The following is a 22,201-nucleotide window of genomic DNA, read 5'->3' as shown; positions in this document are numbered from 1 at the left end:
CATGAAACAGCGAGTTTCCTGCGATCGAAAATTTGTGAACGGATAGTGGATTTTTTTCACTCGTAGTGATTCGAACACACACACATACACACACACACACACACACACATATGGAAAATCTTGGAACATTCCAGGCATCGACGAATAGTTACTGTAAGTGTATATAGAGCAAACTTTATATGTGATAAAGCTATGAATTAATAATGTAAATTAATACGCCGACATGCATATATATATGAAATTCAAAGGAATATGGGAACCAATTGCATGTTATGCATATGTATAAGTATATATAAATATATAAGCGTATATGACCTATAAGTATATAGAAATGTATTTATATATATGTATATATATGTGTATAAGGCTTATACGATATAACATTTACGTTTATGCGAGTGTACTAAACGAAACATTTACTTTAAATAGACTTAAAGTTAAAGCTGTTTTGGCGGTTACTGGAAAAGAAACATTTCTATCTGATTTCCACGTTAGTTGTTATTCGAACAGATTATATGTGAATATCTCCTTCTCGTCTTATGCTTACAATGCACCAATGAAACAACAAAATTCGCACAGTTGAACATTATTAAATGTATCCGACGACGACAAGCAACAAGTGCATGTTTTACACTACTACTCTTCGAGAAAGCTTGCTCGTACGGAGTAGAACAAAACGGTCTGGTGAAATATTACAAAAGACAAAGATCTTGTTGAACCTATCGTCGACAAAAATCTTATCGAGTATCAAGGTGCGAGCTTCATTGAAAGGGTACTATGTCGATAAGATTTCTGTACAATATCGAATCTAGATGTAGTCACGACGTAACATTTAATCGTTTATTACACAGTAATTTATTCTTACAGATCAAGAATAACGGTACACGAATATTTTCAATCGATGCGAGATCATTCGAAGCGCTTTATTTAATCCTTTACTGCATAGAAAACGAAAAGTATGAAACTAATCACAGTGAAATGAAATGTTTCAAAGTTTAAACTCTAGAGATCTGATATATTAAGTTTTACTTGTTCTCAGAAAAATTTAGTAATTCTTGTTACTATATGAAACGGGCTAAGTGAACTTCCGACGGGAAGTTAGTTTTGCGGTAAGGGTTTAATAATAATAGAGACGTGTTTTACATCACGGCTTGTAATTCGGTTGTAACAACGTCCACAGACATCGAGGAAGTACGAACTTTTTGTAACCTTTGATTCACATTTCTTATGTATTTATATGCTTTTAGTTCGATAATTCTTAACGATTACGTATCAAATTACGAACCGGTACGTTTATATTTCGACAATGACCGTATTAGCATAACGTCATGAATCCTGTTCCTAAACATCAAATAAATTTGTTATTAAAGTAATATTTTTCAAAACTGTAACGAAGAACCTTCAATCGAGTTTGACATTATATTGAATTTAATCAGTTACTAGCATTCGAATATCTACGGCCGAATATCGAATACATTTAAAAAGTTACAAAACTATCGCGTGCATGTAGATTTCTGTGTTACCAACAATGTATTGTACAATACATATACAATTGGCTTTCTACTTGATCAATTATTTCATTGTCAATTTATTTTTCTGAACGCTTTGTACCTACATGCAATTCGTTTATTCCACATCGTATCAACGAATTTCTTTTTATAGTCGGTTCAATTCTATGCATTAAACAGCGGAGACGTTGTGTAATTTACACAAACAGAGTATACTATAAAATGTCGTGTAGCGAGTACAGATACGTATACATGACGACCTCGTTGATGAGTGTGACGAGCAGCCTTCCATTAGCAGACGAGGGACCCGGGACGAAATGCTTCCTTTTTCTCCGGTTGAACCAATTCGAATCACCCGCTACGATTCCACGCAGACGCAGGCAGAACCATCTAGGAACATGTAAGGAGTATTACGGAAAGAATTCTTTCTCGCCGAGGCCAAGAACCGAGAGCCCTTTCTATACCGGACTTGCATCGTGCTTGCGCGAATTCTACTTGTTGCTCCGAAGCACGAATCGTGGTCGGCATTTTTCCAGGGTTTCAACAGGCGTAATAGAAGTTTTCCGACACCAAAAAATATGGCCAACTATCACAAGCCGGAGTCGAAAACCATCCAGGAACTGAAAGATATCGCGACAAAGCTAAGAGTTCACTCGATCGACGCCACGCAAGCCAGCAAATCCGGGTACGTGCATTAACATTTATGCCTTATACTTGTACAATCGATTCGATCGATCGGTCGTCTATCGAATAATTTTTTCGTAAATCGATGCACGATTTTCATTCGTGCGACGCGGGGTTATGGGTTGAGCGAACGAAAAATCAAATATTTGGATAATCGCGCGCAAAACATCGCAATACATCGACGAGAGCGACGTTCGCAACAAGAACATTGTTTGCTTCATTTTACGATCGAGATAGTTATTTTGTGAATTCGATAATAGTCGGTTACGCACACTACTCGTGGAACATTATTCTAGCGGCATAGCGACGAACCGTTTTCATTGAAATACTCGGTGTCACGCCACTTTTTCCACGTTTCATTGCATCACAGCACGCGGTTCAAGGTAGTCTTACGTGTACGTACATAGTTACACTTCATGTATATGCATCTACCAGAAACCGGAATAATACATCATTGGTCCTCTCAATCATCGATAATCTATAATCGAATAAATAAGAATGTTTATACGATAGATCAAATATTTATTATATTTATCTAACAAAATTAGAAAGTATGTACAACCGGAAAATTTTGTGCTCGAACAGATATGTAACCGAGACGAAATTAAATATTTTAGCATGTTATTTATTTAATCAAATAAATTGAGGAATTTTGAGAACTACAAAATGAACGTCGATAGTGCACCTTGCGTCAACACCTAGCTGTTGCAAAGTGCATTTGTTGTAGGTTGTAGTCGTTAACAGTAAACATAGCGCTTAAACAGCGGATCGTCACACTTTTATACGACATGCTCAAAGTTTGCAGAGCTCGCGAGATAGTCGCAAAAATTCTCAAAGAATCCATTGCATCTGATACATGTAGCGGCGGCATCTGCAACACGCGCACGATACGAGAACGGTGCACGCTACGCGATCGTATCGTTACGTAACATCCGAACAACCGAGTCATAGGAGTATCGAATGTTCAAATTATCATTGACATTATCGTCTAACGTGATAAATTACTATGTAAATTTACCAAATGATGTTAATCCATCGAGAAGAAGGAACCTTTCGAATAGTTCTACTTTTCGAACTTTCGTACTTTTTTTTTCTTTTGCATCGGAGATAACTGTAACCGATAACGTTATACGAAACCGTTCTAATGTGTATGTAGTAGATAACTCTTCACGGTTAGGAGACCGAAAAACCACGTGCCGGCGAATGAATGTAAAAATTATATACCGGCTGTCTACTTTTAAACTTAATTTCCACGAAATGAAATTATACAAATTTGCGCGGGATCGTGCCCGTTGTGATTTGAATAGATTTTCCCAGAAGAATAACTTGACTTCAACGGATTATACACGTATTCGCAACGATTGGACCGCTTCTGCGTTTGCTTGCCCTCCTTGCATGTTCATGGAACTTGATCTTGGTTCCCGTTTCCCGTGTTGAGCTGGCGCGGCGTCCATTGGCGTGGTACCATCTTCTTTCCCAAGAAACGGATAGAAATTTTTTGAACTGCTCTGTTCGAGACGAGCGTTCTTTCCCGGCGAGCACATCGGTTATGAAATCTCCAGTAATCGTTCCTAGAGGAAGTATGTATGTAGGTTGGTAGGGTGACAGGGAGGTAGGGAGGTTGTGGCGCGCAGTTGCTCCGGTGCTCGTTACTTGCCACTCGCTATCGGTAGGAGTCTAAAGGCTTCGTCCCTTCAGTTGTTCTCGAACGTTCGTCCGGTGACGGTTTCGAGAGTAGTCGCTCAGGTTCACGATGGTCCGCGATACGAACATGGAAAAACTCCAAGACATTGCCACCAAGCTTCGCATTCTGTCCATCCAAGCTACCGAGGCATCGAAGAGCGGGTACGAACGATCAAAAAGTTTCTCACGAAACAATCCAATTTTCTCAATTTGTCTCTGCTTTTGAAATTGTTTGCTTTTATGGTACTTTTATTTTCGAACTATCATATTTAATCAGCGGAGAAATTCCCTCGAATTCTATCGGCACGTTCTTTTCGTGAAACGTATTCGAGCGTGTGTTCACCTTCAAACGACTTTAATAAAAGATAACGATTTATTTATCGGAGAATACGGTAGTGTAGAAGTAGTAGCAGAATTTTTTATTAAATGTAAATAGTATAAAAACGTATCTCCGAACCGCGTTGCGCCAATTCTTTCCTTTCGCGATGTATGTAGTTCTCGCAGGACGGGAAAATCAATGATCGGCGAACAATAAGTTCAAGCGTTTAGGGAGACCCTGTCTTCTTCCGTTGAACGATCGTATTGAACGTGTATATTGCCCGGCGTTAATTCGATTAATTTGAAATTTACATTACAAGAAATGTATGTACATGTATTCGTATCGTTATTATCATACTAACTTTATACATATATGTACATATATTTATACGAGTAGTATCTTGTAGGACGAGAAACAAGGTCATCGAAGGAATGTACACATGTGCTGTAAAGCAAGTTTCAAAGACGAATAATATTCTCGCGTATACGTGAATTTTACGGGTTTGATTTTGTTTTATTCGATTAATGTTAATGTCGTTATACGTTATATAGTTTCTCTTTTTTTTTTTAACTACTCACTCCACGCGTTATGTAAGCAGATGTTTTTGTATTCTAGTCTTTCGATAATTAACATCGTACGATCGAGATGAATGACCCCTCGACCTCTAAAGATACTAGTTTATCGCGTTTAGAAATCGGCGATAACATCTTACGAATAATCGAATGATTTATACATGACACTATCGAATCTCGTAAAGTTCTTTTCTTTTTTCTACATTTCTACATCGTATCGGCTTTTTGTACCATTTCGTACGTCTTTACATATTTTTCTACAATACGTTTCTGTTTTTTCCAGGCATCCGACATCATGCTCGTCAATGGCGGAGATTATGTCCGTTTTATTCTTTCACACGATGCGGTACAAAGTGTCGGCACCGCGCGACCCGAGCAGCGATCGGTTTGTTTTGAGCAAAGGTCACGCGGCTCCTATCCTTTACGCAGGTAAGCTATACGCGTGTCCACGTCGACGATCGCGAACGGTTACGTTGCATTCTGTTGCCGTGTATATTTATCGCAAAATCATCAAAGACACTTAACACTAACGATAACCGATATTCGCAGCATGGGCCGAAGCCGGTCTTTTCCCGACGAGCGAGTTGCTGAATTTGAGAAAACTTGACAGCGATTTGGAAGGACACCCGACTCCGAGACTGAACTTTATCGATGTGGGAACTGGTTCCTTGGGACAGGGTCTCTCAGTGGCGGCAGGAATGGCCTATGTCGGGAAGAATTACGACAAATCGAATTATCGGTACGTAGAACGGAGAATGGAGAACGGAACAGGAAGGAATCAAATAATCGATGATTTCCATTTTCAGCGTATACTGTTTGATCGGCGATGGTGAAGCAGCGGAAGGTTCGATTTGGGAGGCTCTTCACTTCTCCTCTTATTACAAGTTGGACAATCTCTGCGCCATTTTCGACATAAATCGTCTGGGCCAGAGCGAACCAACGTCTCTTCAGCACAACATGGAAGTTTATCGCAAGAGGCTCGAAGCTTTTGGCTTTAACGCTTTGGTCGTCGACGGTCACGACGTCGAAGAACTGGCAAAGGTATGTTCGTACGAGTAACGAATCCATTCGTGCCCAGAATATTCAGTGTTGAATTTTTTTTATAGGCTTTCCACGAAGCACAAAACACGAAAGGACGGCCTACCGCTATTCTAGCGAAAACGTTTAAAGGAAAATACTTCCCCAACATCGAGGATCTTGAGAATTGGCATGGCAAACCTCTTGGCGCCAAGGCTAACGAAGTGGTTCAGGTAGGAATTCGATTTTACGTTATGTCGGAAAATTCGGTCGTATTTGAAAATTTAACTAGTCGTTTCTTCGTAGCATTTAAATGGAATGTTGAAGAATGCTGGTCCTCTTGGATTACACCCCCAGAAACCGTTGGTCGACGACGCACCGGTAGTAGATATCAGCAATATTAAGCTGGCATCGCCTCCGAGTTACAAATTGGGAGAACAAGTAGCGACAAGATTAGCTTATGGTACCGCCTTGGCCAAGGTTTGTACAGTCTTCGTTTCTGATGACTGAAATGATCGATATACTATATAATGTAGTATTTAGTGAAGGCAAGGTACTTACATATGTCCTGTGGTATTGTTTTATGGTTCAGCTGGCGAAAAATAATCCTCGCGTAATCGCTCTCGACGGTGACACGAAAAATTCTACGTACGCGGAGAAAATTAAGACCGTTGATCCAGCGAGGTTCATCGAATGTTTCATCGCCGAACAAAACCTTGTCGGAGTTGCCATCGGCGCAGCGTGCAGAGACAGAACCGTGGCATTTGTGTCCGCCTTTGCTACTTTCTTCTCTCGTGCATTCGATCAGGTAATCGCCGAAAGACGAGACCGAGTGCTCGATCGAGTTTGAAAATCGTTCGAACAACTATGATGATCAATCTTGAATTTTGCAGATTCGTATGGGCGCCATTTCACAAACGAACGTCAACTTCGTTGGGTCTCACTGTGGCGTATCCATCGGCGAAGACGGTCCTTCGCAAATGGGTCTGGAGGACATTGCCATGTTCCGAACGATTCCTGGTTCTACCGTTTTCTATCCCAGCGACGCCGTTTCGACGGAACGTGCCATCGAATTGGCAGCAAATACGAAGGGCATCTGTTTCGTCCGTACGTCGCGTCCGGCCACGGCAATCTTGTACAAAAACGAGGAACCGTTTGCTGTCGGCAAGGGTAAAGTGGTGAAATCTTCCGCCAAAGATCAAGTTCTCGTCGTTGGAGCTGGCGTGACTCTTCACGAGGCGCTCAAAGCCGCCGACGAATTGTCCAAAGCTGGAGTGAACGTGCGAGTGGTCGATCCGTTCACGGTCAAACCATTGGACGCCCAATTGATCTTGAAGAACGCCAAGGAAGTCGGCGGAAAGATCGTCACCGTCGAAGATCACTATTCGGAGGGTGGCCTGGGTGACGCGGTCTTATCGGCAGTTGCCACAGAACGAAACGTTCTGGTTAAAAAGCTGGCCGTGACGGAAGTGCCACGTTCCGGCCCACCGACCGCGTTGTTGGAGAAGTATGGAATCAGCGCGAGCAAGATCGTCGCTGCCGTTCAAGAAGTTCTAAAGTTGTAATCTCCGACACGATTTCTAGAATGTCGCCGATGTTCTCGTGGAAGTAGATACGCCGAGCGTATCGCTATATCGAAAAATTTCTAGAAACGCGACTGTATTTCAACGGGTACAACGAAAGTCCGAATGCATTCCTTGTCGTGCATTAAACATTTCAAATTTCGTTTACGTTAATATATTATCTAACTCAGGTGCTAGTGCATACGAAGGTTACTTGTTTGTACATATGCCTATACATAATACGTATATACATATATTTTGTGTATAAAAAGAACTGTTCAACTTGAATCTGTGTCGAACTTTTATACATTCAAATTTTATTTGTAAGAGGATTTGATACATGCGATGTTTATAGATTAAGGGAACAATGCTTTTACTGCCCGTAAAATAATACACTTCAGAGTAAACTTCTACAAAAGTGAATTGTCAATTATCAACAGCGCCGTAACCTACCTTGAACGTACATTACGATTCTTGTTAATTGTGGCAAAATCGAATAGAAATAAAATCCTTTAAGAAAGGGGCGTCGCTGCATTATTTCAGAAATTCAACGTCGACTCGGAAAAGCAATTAGAAGAGACATCGCTGGGAGAGTGGGCGGGGGGTGGGGGGAGGAGATGAGGCGAGTTTGACCGAAACGCGGTTACGAAAGGGAAACGGAATAACTAAAGAAATCCCTAGTTCGCGAAACGACTTACATTAAGAATCGAGTCGCGATTGGCTGGGACGGTTTGCGAAGCATCGCGGAGAGCGAACGAAGGAGCGAAAAAGAGCCAGAGAGAGAGAGAGAGAGAAAAGAATGAAAGACAGAGTAGGACAGAGAACGAGGGGAGACAGCAGCGCCACGTTTCTCCATTGGACAAGGAACGCGGACCGTTCCTCGTTCTTCGGTCCGTTCGTTCGGTTTAGCTGTTCGCCATCCAAAATATCCAGGCTGGCACGGTCGGGTGGTATATGTATGCGTGCGTACAAGTGTCTCCCTCGGCACTGGCATCGGTGTATAGGTGTTGGTATCGGAGAGACCGCCATATTGCGTGTACGTAGCGGCGAACGAGTGGCACGCGTGTGGATGTGTGCGAGATATACACAGACGCGTGTGCGTTTCCCGTTCCGCGATTCGCGTATCCCGAAAAAGATGGCCGCCATGAAAGCGTACGGTGGTGATGTTGACGTCGTTCGCAGCAAGGCCGCGTCACGTCCTCGAGAAGCGTGAAAAGAACGCGATCGCTCGAATGCTTCGGCGACCCTCGTGGCGCGCTACAACGAGAAAACGTTACGGCGAGGAAATTGTCGGTGTTTTGAGAACGCGAGCACGGTGCTCGCTGGATCCCACCTCTCGGTGTATTCGACGAAAACGACGAGGAACGGGCGAGAGGCGAAAGAAACGAGGGAGAACGAGCGAGGAACGTGTAGCTGAGCAGAGGGGTTGAACATCGAATCGTGCACAACGGAGAAACCAACGGACCAGAACAGCCCAGGCTAGTACGAACGGCCAACGAGAAAAAGGCTGGAGAATTCGCGTGGAAAATATACAACAGGGTGATCACGGGAAGTGAGTAGCTGCACGTACGAGATCCGCGGGTGGTGTGTGTTTGGTGTCGCGAGTGAAACAAATGCGTGTGCGTCCTACACGGACGAGCTTCTCTCTTGCCGACGATACCCTGGTCTACCTGTTTTACGCGTTTCCACGGCGTTGCGTTTCACGCGTGACTTCAAACTCTGTGTCAACGAGGGACGGCCATATTAATCCGTAGCCCCCGCCGTCGCACATATTCCGAAGAATTTCGCTTCCTCGAGGTGGTGCCCCTGCAGAAATCACGATCGTCCTAGCACGTAGATTTTCTGCGTGTCCCGTGCGTTTTTCTGGCTCTCTAACGTGCTCTGTGTGTCGTGCCTTGCCTTGTCTCGCCTCACCTCTCTCCTCACCTCATCGTGTGCACCGTGTCGTCCACTGTGCCGTGTATTGTCGTGTCGTGTATTGTCGTGCCGTGTCTTGTCTTGTCTTGTCTTGTCGTGCCGTGCCGTGATTCTCGACCACTTGGATATACGCGCTACGTCGCCTCCAGGTCTTGCCGGATGACGGTGCGTGTACGTGGTGCATGGACGGCGGTACTAGTGCGTACGAGCAGCATAAACCACGGCCACTACGCGAGCTACGTGCCGCCCGATGTTCCTGCATCCTACCGAAATTCGCCGGTCCTCCACCACCGTGTCTACCCACTCTGCCAACGGTATCATCCTTCCTAAACCCTCTACTAACCGCAGAGTGAGTACACCCAATGTATTCTTTCATGTTTCTCTCCGCCGTCGCTGTGCTTTTCGTTGCTATTTCGTTCTGCCAACTTGTACAGTGAATCCGGGTTATACGTCGCAAACCTTCTGAATTAGCCGACGTCGAAATATCCCCACTACCGCGGGGTATAACCCGCGAGGGGCTAAGAAGCTCCAGAGCCGCCGCCGCCGCCGAGAAGTGTGAACATGACACGGGTCGGGTATATGTGTCGGTGTGTGACCAAGAGACCACTACTAATCCAATAAGAAAACTTCTTTGTTTTTCATGATTTTTTTACGGGACTTTCACCGACGTACTCGTGGCATTTTTCTCGTGAAAATGATACCAAATATGATATAATATATCCGATGATATTCACTTGTGTAACGAACGATTCAAGTTTGAGACGCGAAGAAAGACAGAGTATGGGAAAGAAAGAGACGCGGAGAGTCGAAGCGTTCGGGAAAGATGATGGACTGGCGCGAGCTCAAGCCGTTACATCAAAACGGAAACTTTTTTGTCATTAATTATCCCTTTACGAGACTTTCACCAACATATTCGAGACATTTTTCATGAAAATTGTACCGAATATGATATAATTCCGATTGTATTTACTTGCGTAATCAACGATGAGACTTACTTCTCATTACAATTATATTAATGGAAAATTAGTGTGAATGTGATCCGAATTGTATCGTGTTTGGTATCATTTTAATCAGAAAAATACAACGAATATATTGGTGAAAAGCTCATAAAAAATAATTCATAATAGTTTAGCTTTTGATTTAAAGGCCCGAGCTCTCACGCCAGTCAACTTTAATCGTTCGTTACATAAGTAATTATCATCGGAATCATATCATATTTGGATTCATTTTAATCAGAAAAATGTGACGAATACGTTGGTGAAAGCTCATGGAAAATAAAGTTCTCGAGCATCGCTGTCCTTTTTTACGTTCGGCACTGCATCAACGAATAATAGGGTCTCGTTCGCAGCATTGACGACGCCGTGACTTTGACAGATAATTCAAAGGAGACAGGAATTACGACGTGTTTAGCGACTGCGGCGAGCTGTAAAAGACAGTAGTCCTTTCCTACGTTCGGAACTTCATCAGAGAATAGTGCCACGAGCTTCTGACATATAAAGCGGATTCACTGTACCGGAAATGTTTCTTTCGCTTGCTCAAGAGCGAAGCTCTTGGCAAAGCAACATCTATAAATCTACAAAGTAACATTTTGCCTTGTAGATCTTGATTGGATCTGTGTTTCATTGTTAGAGTTACGCTTCTTGTTCTTCGCCGCTTTGGCTTTTGTTGTGTCGTTTAGGAGATTCTCCTGCAACTTTTGTGGAATCTTATTGGATTCCTGCTTTAAGCATCGGTTGCGAATTAGTCTTACGTTAAAGCGCTACAACTAAACTCGTTGTATCTTGATTATACTTTAAATCTTACGCAACTCTGCAAGATGCAATAATGCTACTCTTATCGTTGTTGGGACAACAGATTCTAGCTGTTTACTCTCAAGATATTTAAACCGACATTCATAGCTTTGTAGAATTCGATGTTGTCGTGCGCAGAATTGTTGGCATTAGATTCTAAAGAAAGGTATATCGTGTTTTTTGTGTTTGTAGAAGGTTTGTAGATGGTTCTTTATAGGTAAATAAGAGAGTATAGAGGAACAAACAACAACATAACCTCAATTCGAAGTCGCCGAAAGGAACCGTGTACGCTTTAAATGAATGAACAGGCATCGACGAATGCTGGAAACAATTTTAACCGCGATTAAGTTGCTCTCTCGTTCTTTCTCCAGATCTCGTGTATTCTATAAGGGTACTCGTACATCGTACATCATAGGTTAGTTTGCTTATACAGTTACAATACGGCGTACAATTATTATGCTTTTGAGGTGATGGTAAGGTTGTCGAGTAGGTTGGTTCCTGGCTGGTAAACACAGGACAGACAAATATATTCCACTGTCGTTTGTTCGACAATAAATTAGGGTAAATCGGAAAACCTACTCAACCGCGAAAAAACAATTAATAACACAGACTAGTAAAAATGAAGAAATAGAAAAGAATATCGAAGGTAGAGAAGATATTTCATAAAATACAAGAGTCGATCCGAAATGAAGTTGTATACGCCATAGTAGTTTCCTCGTGGGTATTGGCGAGGGCGAGTGTAAAAAATTGAAAACTGTGCAGCAGGCACGATGGAAACTAAACAAAAACCTGTTTGTCCCCGAGAAAATAATTACGCGGAAACGTGTAGACGCGCTCATTACGCCGACAAAAGAAAACTAAATTGAAATTACGAACTGTGGATTGCGAATCGGTTTCCGCGCCGGTTACATTCTGAATCGAGTTCGGCAAGAAGGAAATCGCGCGGGCTACGATGGGGACCGTGGGACCGTCGCAATAGGAGAATATCAATTGATCCCGTTTGTCATGCGAGCAATATTTTGGAGTGAAAAGACGCGGTTCGACACCGGTAGACGATTAATCGTTTCCCGTGTAGCTGCTCGGCCTATTTAATAGCGTGTTCCAGTGGCCTGTCGCTCGGCCGGCCTTTTTCTACCGGTTTCAAAGGCGGTCGAGTGTACTTGCTGTTTCATAGGAGCCCAGTGTCGTTACGAGATGCTACCGAGCGAGATTTTTACCGCTATTAACACTAGAACTACCGGACCCGTCAAAATGACTGGTTCCCAATTTTTTCTTTTACAATTACTGAAATTGTAAAAATGTTTTCATCGGAAATTTTTTAACGAACCTGTTCGTTGAACCACATATTACAATAAAAGTTGTATGAAGTCTGAATGGGCACAGTCTTGTCACTGTTACAAAGCAATATACGTCAGTCGCATTTGTTGTTCGGTGGTTCTAGTGTTAACAACGCTGCCGCCAAACTTTCCTCGTGAAACGCGTACGCCTGCCGACTCGCAACCGATCCGCGCCGATTCTTTCTCGCCAAATTTTTCCACTCTTCGACGTATTAGGTATATTCGATTGCTTTGTCGAGCTACTTTGTCACACTCGGCTCTTTGTACGCGAACCTCGCCGTTTAATTAAAACCCACCGATGTAACGGTCGTCGTAGTTGCCTGTAAATTAAGTTTGGGTCATTGGTGTCCTCCGCGATGCTCGATGCGTTCGCCGGGAAACGGAAAACGGGAATAATTATATATTCGGCGCCTTATCGACGGTGTTCGCTTGTTATTATTAACATTTCGATTTTTACGTACAGTGACGTGCAAAAGTGTAAACACACTTCGCTAGTTTTACGTAAAACGTGATAATACGAACTATTTTTCAATGCTAAAGATTAGGTAACAATAATTAGAAAGTGAATAGGATAAAAAAAAAACACACAACAGTTTATTTTCGTTAATATTAATAATATACGGAATATTTATCGAAAATAGGGATTGAAGACAGTTTTTACAGTTTTGCACTTGAATTGTGCCCGTCGAAATAAAGCGTTAAATTTATATTTCGTCCATTTTCCTTTTCTTTTTTGTACTGCTTCTAGCCTGCGTGGCATACTATCTATTAAATTTTTTATCATTTCCGGCTCAATGTTGTACCATTCTTGTTCTGACCTTTTCCACAATTCATGAACACCTGAAGGTGGATTGTCATATTTTCATATTTGTTCATATCTGGACTTTGTGCTGGCCACTTCATCAGAGAAAACGTTTGATTTCCTAGCCAGGTTTTTACTATCTTTGCAGTATGCTTAGGGTCCCCGTCTTGTTGAAATACTACTTCATCTTCAGCAAATTCGATAGAATTACCAACAGAAGGTAAATTGTTTTGCAAAATATCCGAACTAAGGGAGCATCCTTATGAGTAAAACAACACATAATTGAGCCACCCCCGAACTTCATAGTTTGTTTTATGCTACTTGCTCGATTACTATTTTCGGATGAAGTCCAGTACCGAGACCTTCCATCAGATTCAAATCTATTAATTTTTGTTTCGTCGGGCCATATAACTCTTTTCCAATCTTCTGTTGTCCACTCTTTGTATGTATAAGCTAATTTTTTTCGTAGTTTAATATTTTTCTTCCGCTTTTAACCCGATTCTCTTTAAGCAGCGGCGGATGGTCCATTCGCTTGCATTTACTCCAACGTCTTGAGCCGCGATTTTTGGAGTTTTATGACTTTCAGACCGAAGACGATATGCAATTTCACGTGCAGCTCTGTCAGAAACAAGTTACGGTCTATCGTTCCTTGAAGAAGTTGACACACTACCATAGGTTTTCTTTATTCTTGCAACCATCGTGTGACTTACACCACATTTTACTGCAATTTTCCGTAGTGAAAAACCTTTATCGCACAATGAAATGGTACTGTTTCTTTTATCTGCAGTAAGTGGTTAGATCTTGACTTACTCGTGTCAATTAACATTCAAATAGGAGAAAAACTGTGTAAACACCAGTCTAAACGTGGCTTACTACATTTGGCTATCAGTGTTTGTTGACAATTTCATTTCCCTAGCATTGGTGTACTATCTTAACCGTTTCTGATGAAACGTTTAAAACTGTACACATTGCTTCAAATCCTTATTTTTGTAAAATATTATATATATTGTTAATATTATCCAACATAAACTATTATGTTTTGTTTATCACATTCACCATATAGGTAATTATTCTTACCTAAGCTTTATCATTCAATTGAAAAACAGGTATCACGTTTTATGTAAAACTAGCGAAGTATGTTAACACATTTGCTCGGCACATATAATATGGTATCAGTTGCTAGCTCGTGAAATAAGATTGTCGTCCCGGAAGAAAGGTTCGAAAATTCGCGCGCTGCTGTTTTTAGCTTCGAACGCGAGCGCGAGCGGCGCGATCGACATTCTCATTCCGATCGACTTGCCTGCTGGTCGATAATTAGCAGACTAATTACCCGATCGAGTTGAAACTTGGTATGCATTTGCGGTTACAAGGAACCATCCCTGTGCATTCGGTTGCCCGATAAATTCGTGTTCGATGCTTCGACGTTGTTTCGGTACTCGAGCGTATCCGATTCTTCGGATGCTTCGACGATCGACGATTTTCGATTCGAAGCAATTCCGAAGCCAGTCTCGCAATCTCGTGACGTCATCGTCGTATAGAAACATGCTCGGAGCATTTCGCGGAGAGGCAGGACGGGAAGGTTGTGATCCGTTCGACGAATAGGGAAGATACCGGAGCATCTCCAGACGAACGTCTCGAAGAACCGTTTTCGTTAGGTTTGCACGTGTATGTGCTCGTTTTTATTCGCTCGAGACTCTGTCGACCTTATTCCTTCGAAATCGAAACGCTATGAGAACAATTCTGATATCAGAAAAGAGGATCCGTAGAATGCCGCATCAAAAGGCATTTAATTCTGTCGATTCTTCGCGTTTCACTACTTTGTTTCGTTGCGCATGATAGTCCTTGCGTTGATTCGCGTACGACCTATACCGAGGGGACAAAAATATTGGTACGGTAGAACCGTGGAAGTGGAGGAATTTTACACGGTTAATTTTGTCGTTCGAAGGCTTCTGAATCGATTATAAGATAAAAACCAGGCGAATTCGTTGGATAGCGTAGATCTGGATTCTTTTCGAGATACGCCGAGGTGCGCGAGCATTAACCCTTCGAAAATGAGCGGAAAGGTGAACGGGTGAATTTTTATATGCTCGACGTGATTACGTGTGTTCGGTCGGTAAACTGAAACTCGGCCAGGACGCAGACGTATACTCGAGAGGCGAAATATGGAAAAAGAATTGGCGGGGGGTTTGGACTGTCGTAACACGGCTGCCGATGTAAGTTGCGCGACGCAAGGGCGGGCTACCGAAAGGGTTGCGATGAAATGGGAGCAACAAGAGCAAACGGCGAAGAAACTTTGCCGATAGCCTCTCGCGGGGGTAGTCGATTCGCCCAGCCGAGATGCGCGTACCCGAGAACCGTGGAAAACCGGAAGCATTTCTAATTTATCATCCAAGTAATTGGAACGTTGTATCGGCGCTCGCGCCTCGCATTTTCCCCGGTAATCAAGCAATCGAGCAATCGAGAAATCGAGTTCCCTCTCTCTCTCTTCTTCTTGAACTGCTTTCGATTAACCCCTTTGACCGAGGAGTATCGGTCAACTCTTCGCTCGGTTTCTTATTTATTCGCCTAATGGATTCCCGCATTTTACTACGTCACAGTACCCGGGTGACTCAACCCCTTTCGCAACTACCAACGAGATATCTCGCTCGCGCGAACGGATTAACCAAGTTCAGAAACGAGTTTTACTTTTTTCAATTTAAACTCGTGTAAACTGTCTAGCAAGTTTTTATCGTATTAACCCAGATATGCTTGTACGTTATCGTCTTCTCGTCGTGGAACGATTATGCACTCCGAGATACCATCCGCTGGTATTAGTCCTTGTTTTTCTTTTTTTATTCGAATACGTTACTATTAACATTTGATTCTTCACGTTACTATTAACATTTGAAAAGAACGTGTCGTTGCAAGGTCGAAAGGGCAGGAAGGACGGTTGGCATTGTTGGATGCAAGTTGGCTCGCGTACGCGTTCACGATTCTTCGTAGGAGCTTCGTGTTCGATCGCCGACAGTGAATTCTCATTAGGAGTCAGTGCCAACCTCACAATTTGGAGTCGGTGGAACTACCCACAGCACCGCGGTGAGGGGCCGAAGCTCAGAAAGAAGGAGAAAGACATTTGCTCAGTGTTCGTGTCACTATCGCTTAGTAGTCATAGGCTTTTATGACTTGTAGGCGCACATGACTCTTAGGTTTCCAGCGTGTCCTGTGTATTTGAAATGCGACGCTCGACGACAACCTCAGATTCCTTCTAAGAGTCAGTCACAAGAACGGCGCAACTGACTCCTAACGAGAATTCACTGTGCATGCCGCCTTGACGCCTTCGATTAATCGAAAGCGTAACTCGTGACTGGTGGAGTCGCGAGTTCGCGTGGAATTCCCTCGAAGAGACATCCCGGTCGGACGTTAATCGGCGAGGTGGACGCATAGTCGTGCGAACGGGTAGCACGGTCGAGCGAGTCACGAGCAAATTTCCAATTAACCCGATGACCGTGTCTCCTCTCTCCCGCTTCTCGGCGGACGACAGTACAATAACGCCGACTTTATTCAATTGGGGAAACCGATAAGGAAAATTAGGCAGGACGAATGGGCAGACGGTGCGGTTAACCGGACGTTTTCACGGCCTAATCGAATAACAAGGAACAACGAGACACTTGTTTCGACATAGCACGAAAGCTAGACTCGCCTCTTGTTTCTGTCGAACCGTTCGAACCCGCTTTAAGGTCAGATTATACTGCGCAGGTCAGACGCCTGAGGGTCTACAAACGCTAGACATAAAAACATTGTAAACAAATGCTGTCAACAGAATTTGGTTACCCGGTTTTTGTATCTAGCGTCGTCTGTACACCCTCGACGTAGGACCTGCCTAGTATAATCTGACCCTAAATCGCACAAGCTATCGCTATCTTTGCGTTCAGTCTAGGGTAAGGGACCCAATTACTGTGGGGGTACCAATCACTGTGCCTATATTATTTATATTTATTTTTACAGCATAATGAATATTAAAAAAAGAGATATACAGTCAAACCTGTTTTTGTGCGGTCCTTTTCTATGCGATTTTTTTTTGTGCGATTTTTTTTTATGCGGCATATGAATGCTAACAGTGTTGGCGTTATAACACCCTTGTAATGTTCTCGTCACAAGAAGATGCGCGTTTTGGACTGCGACGAGTAGTATTGAATTATGTGCATTTTGAAAATTTCTCCACGTTTAAAATGAGAAATTAAATTTTTTTTTTAACTGTTTCCATGTGTAATTTAATTATTTATTTTGTTTGGAAAGCACTTTCTCGCTATTTCGTAAATCTTTGACACATTTTCTAAGTGAGACTTTTTTTATGCGGTTCCTCTCCATCGCATAAAAAATTTTCTTTAATATGTAATAACTTTCTGAATATTCTTTTTTGTGCGGTTTCTTTTATGCGGTCCCTATCTACCGCACAAAAACAGGTTTAACAGTATAACATATTAACTGATTGTAATGAAAAATTTGTAATATCTCTTTTTCAATATCCATTATGCTTTAAAATTGTGGGTACCCCCACACTAATTGGGCCCCTTACCCTACGCTCTACCCTCCGTACTATTTTCTCGACCCCTTCGTAGTATGTATTTCTTCTATTTTCCTTCGTTTCTACGTTCCCCTAATTTTTTACAGTGTTTTCTCGATATATGTGAATAACACGGGTCTTGCCAGCGACATATATGGTCCAGGAGATACTATTCTTTAGTTCCCTCACGGGGTATACTCCGCTGTAGTGGGGATAGTTTTGCGGCCTTTATCAGCCAGTAACTTGCGACATAATCGAGAAAAGACTGTAATCGGTCTACGTACATATTCTGATCCATTTTATCGGTACTGTCTGTTTAGAACAGGTGTTGCACTTGCGGTAGTTAAACAAAGACCATTGACATTTTTAAGGCGATGCAGTTTCCGTGTTCATCGCTACGGTTGCAATCCAATTCTACAGGATTATCGAAAGATTACGCTAAAACCAATCTCCGGGTATTTAAATATTCGAACAGCTGTACTTTCGAGTACCTGGCACGATTTTATCGGACACTGCTCTCCACCGATCGCGTGTTAGATCGATGATCGGAAAAAATACGAGAATTGACCTGAATCGAGAGAGAAGAAAAATAGTCGGCGACGCGGGCCGGCCATTGTCTCCGATGCTGCGCGACGAAAGACTGAAAAGACTGAGGGGGAAGCAATGCTCACGCGATTTCCGATTCCCAATCGAAATTCGACGACGAACGTTGCTCGCGGCTTTTTTTTTTTTTGTTATTTTATCTTATCGAAATGTTTTAATCTCCGTGGCGCGACAATGTGAGAGAGCCGCATCACGTTAATCTGTAACGACGGTAATATTTAGACTCGGTCGGGTCCGGTTGCACACGAAGAGCGCTCGAGCGCTCTCTTTTTTCGACGAACGTAGAATGTTGTTGCAGCGGATCAAACGCTTCGAGAAATAGGATATCAATGCCGGCTTGTTTACCGTTGTAATACGAATCTAACCCGGGTCTCGTTTATCCGAACATGTCGTGGGACAGACGCGATACATAATTCGTTCGAGCGTATTTATCGTGTACGGTTTAGCGTTGAAATATTCGAATCGCGGACGCTAGAGAAAACGCGTGGTCTCGCGTAAATATTCGTAGTGCAATTGCGATTAAAGGGAGGGGCGTGAGAGAAACGGAAGGGAAAGGGAAAAGGAAGAGGAAAAGGCGCGACGTCGCGCACGGGCACTCTTCGATTCGTACGCGGAAAGGAAAGAAGGCAGGCAGCCAGCTGGTAGGGAGAACCATCCCCCTCGACCTCTCTCGGACCCTTTGGCCACCCTCGGCCACCCACGGCCACCCTCGTCGCTTGTCGTACGAAAGCCCACAGACCCAGAACATTTCGTGCACCCTATATAGCGCCCCTATAGTTCCCTCCGTGGAACCCTCCCCGTAAACCAGCTGGAAACACATGGCGCGGCGTCATCGTGCTCGGCTGCCGAGCATATGCACCGTGTTGCTTTCCGCTCCACACCGTTCCACGCCGCTCCACGTCGCTCCACACCGGTCCGCGACAGGGCAAAAATCATTCGGATCGATCCAATCCACCTACGCCGTTTCTAATTACTCTTCTCGCGCGTCCGACCGTTGTTTTACCTGGCCGAGTCGCGAACAGAATGTATGCAGGCACTCTCTCGCCGCTTCTTGATTCTGGATTCTCGCATCGAACGATTTGACCCTTCGTTTCCGAAGAAATCTCCTCGGTTTCGTTTTTCGAACCTAGGCTGAATCGAGAACCATATTCTATAAAACGAAAACCGAGAAGTTAACGTTTTACCACCACCGGTCAAAATGACCGTTTCCAGATTTATTATTTTACAATTATCGAGATGACGAAAATTATTTCATGAGAAATGATTGTGTAGATATCTTTGTTAGAGCACAAGTTACAGTAGGAGCCGCGCAAAGTCTAAATGAAATCAATCTTGACAGTTTTATGAGGAAACGCGTACCAGTTGGTTTTAAAGCTCGGTAGGTTTAAAGCTAAATATCAAAGACTAACCGTTTAATTAAGGTGTCTGTTCAATCGGTTTCTCGATAACGATAGCAAGTTTGTTTTCAAGCAGCGTAGAGTCAGCGTTTCTTCCGCGATAACGTTGTTGTACCATGATTCACACCGTGTTCTTCGGTTGGCCCTTTAATTGGCAGTTCGTATAGCATTCGACCACATCCGACGGTCGTATTAGGATCGCTTATGGACCGAATACATACGTTTATGGTAACGCGAATGAAACGCATACGCGGCGGCTAAAGTCGACCCGCCCTTCTGCCTGCAGTTTAGGGATTGGATCGGCATCTAGATTATACTAGCTTACGCGCGCGATTTTATCTCATTCCCTGGTCTTTTGGGTTTCCCTTCGGGACGCGCCACGTGTAACGCCTACCCCTCCCTTTTCTGCCACGGGATCACTCTAATGGCTTGGGACAATACAGAAAAATAAGAAAGATCCGACAGCTAGCTGGAAATCGTGATACAAAGTCTGCATTTTATTACTACTACGGATTATGTACAGTGACTACTTCCACTAATATTCGGACGCTTTTAAAAATCGTATAGCTTTGTTAATATTGGACCATACGATTTGGTTTTTTTTTAAATAAGTTAGCACAATTGGTTTTCTACGTAAAGTGAAAAAAGTTTTTTACAAAAATTGCAATTGGTCGAAATTGCATAGAAAATACTAAAAGTTGTATTCTGCAACTTTCTTATGTGGACTTACATTGAAAATTTAGAAAGTACGATTTGTAGATCTGTATGAATTATACAGATTCTGAGAATTTCATCAAAATCGGTCAACATTACAGTGAGTTACAGATGTTCCAAAATGATCATACAAGGGCGAAATTCCCTGACAAGTCCAAAATTCTGCGACTTTTGCCCTTAAGTTTTCATCGTTAAACGTTTGTAGCTCATTGCAACGTTGACCGATTTAGATGAAATATTCGGAATATGTATAATTGATGTAGATGCACAGAACGTACTTTTCAAATTTTTAATATAAGCCCGCATAAAAACGTTGCCAAATACAACTCTTAGTACTTTCTCTGTAATTTCGACCGATTGCAATTTTGATCAAACATTTTTCTCACGTTATGTAGCGATCCAATTGTTCTAACTTCTCAAAAAAATTCAATTAGCATAGTCCAATATTGACGAAGTTATGCGATCTTTAAGAGCGTCCGAATATTAGTGGAAGTCACTGTATATCGGAGACGGATATTCTTTCCGTTTGAATGTCAGTCACGTTTGTATGCCATGACTTTCACGCGGGATGACTCTTAGGTTTCCAGCGTGCCCTGTGTATTTCAAATGGGACGCTCGGCGAGAACCACCGATTTCGTATGAGTGTCAGTAAAAAGAACGGCGGTACCGACATACAATAATAATTTACTGTATTCGTGCCGAGATGATACCGTGCCGATAAGGTAACCAGCCGATGCGTGTCGAAAAGATGCGCGAACCGAAAGTCGGCAATTATTCCGCGAGAATGACGACTATGTACTTTAATTGTACCTCGCGATACGTCTTTCGGATCTAGCGCAATTAATTTCGCGTACTCTCGCGTTCGATTCCGAAGGAAATCTCCTTGAATTTTTGCTCGGCGATCGCGGTCCGGAGCATTTCGCCCGGAAGCAGGAACGAACGAGCGAGAGCGCGCCGTAACTCGATTTCCCGCTTATCGACCGGCGTCGACGAGACAAGAAATTATTGGTCGGTGCACGGGGAATTAACCGGCTTTCCATATAACCGTGCTCTTCTGCTCTGTCCTGTTTCGCCGGACCTTTGCCTGGCCCGCGCCGCGTATCCCTTCGAACGGAAATAAACGGTTCGGTGGTGTCTGGCTGTCTCTCGACCCGTCCGTTCAAGTACATATTTTTCAGGCGATTCGCCGCGCCAGATGCTCCGACCCCTGTCTCTGTCGTCTGCCCGAAACTCGGGAACAATAGGTCTGTTCCGAAACTGTCTCCGACAATTGCTGCACCGATCGTCCGCCCGTTCACTTTTACCGCTCCCGACCGAGTACACTGAATTCTCGATATATGTCACAAACACGGGTCTTGCCAGCGTCGTGTATCGTCCAGGAGACATGCCTCCGGAGCTTCGTGGCTCCTCACGGGGTATACCCCGCGGTAATGGGGATAATTCCGCGACATTAATCACGCAGGACTTGGCGACATACACAGAGAAGTCACTGTACATACGATACGACCAGACGCGACGTAGCGAAAAAGGGTTCCGACGGGCTCTCAGTCGATCCCCATCGTCACGGTTCATTGGAATTCCTTCCCGCGGTCAGTTTGAATCGCGGAACAAGCCAAAACACGCTGCACGCCTTTCGGTTCGGATCAACACTAGAACTACCGAACCAGTCAAAATGACTGGTGGACGATTTCTTCTTTCACGATTAGTGAAACTATGAAAACGTTTTCACGAGAAATTTTTTAATATATCTGTT

General features: G+C 43.3%; 1 protein-coding gene and 2 long non-coding RNA genes across 4 annotated transcripts in view; 2 read left to right on the top strand and 1 right to left on the bottom strand.

Moving 5' to 3' along the window:
* Nucleotides 1-115: 115 nt before the first annotated feature.
* Nucleotides 116-3,540, bottom strand: LOC143352774 (uncharacterized). Its single transcript, XR_013082000.1, has 2 exons — nt 2,465-3,540; nt 116-1,898 (listed from the first exon to the last, which is right to left on the bottom strand). It is a non-coding gene; the product is annotated as an uncharacterized LOC143352774 (long non-coding RNA).
* Nucleotides 1,974-7,763, top strand: LOC143352771 (transketolase-like protein 2). 2 transcript variants are annotated; one of them, XM_076785578.1, is made up of 8 exons: nt 1,974-2,193; nt 5,050-5,195; nt 5,316-5,505; nt 5,573-5,807; nt 5,873-6,016; nt 6,090-6,263; nt 6,376-6,591; nt 6,677-7,763. In XM_076785578.1, the coding sequence occupies exons 1-8, from the start codon at nt 2,087-2,089 to the stop codon at nt 7,346-7,348; spliced, it is 1,884 nt and encodes a 627-aa protein (XP_076641693.1). In that variant the 5' UTR covers nt 1,974-2,086; the 3' UTR covers nt 7,349-7,763. The 2 variants fall into 2 exon arrangements, with proteins under 2 accessions (XP_076641693.1, XP_076641694.1); XM_076785579.1 differs by lacking the exon at nt 1,974-2,193 and adding an exon at nt 3,839-4,037.
* Nucleotides 7,764-8,767: 1,004 nt separating this feature from the next.
* LOC143352769 (uncharacterized) overlaps nt 8,768-22,201 on the top strand; it is a 54,125-nt gene continuing 40,691 nt past the window's right edge. The window contains exons 1-2 of the long non-coding RNA XR_013081999.1: nt 8,768-8,897; nt 9,412-9,611. This is a non-coding gene — a long non-coding RNA (uncharacterized LOC143352769). The remainder of the gene's footprint in view (nt 8,898-9,411; nt 9,612-22,201) is intronic.

Source organism: Halictus rubicundus, chromosome 3 (assembly GCF_050948215.1).
Source record: "Halictus rubicundus isolate RS-2024b chromosome 3, iyHalRubi1_principal, whole genome shotgun sequence".
NCBI lineage: Eukaryota > Metazoa > Arthropoda > Insecta > Hymenoptera > Halictidae > Halictus > Halictus rubicundus.
This window is presented reverse-complemented; position numbering and strand designations above follow the sequence as displayed.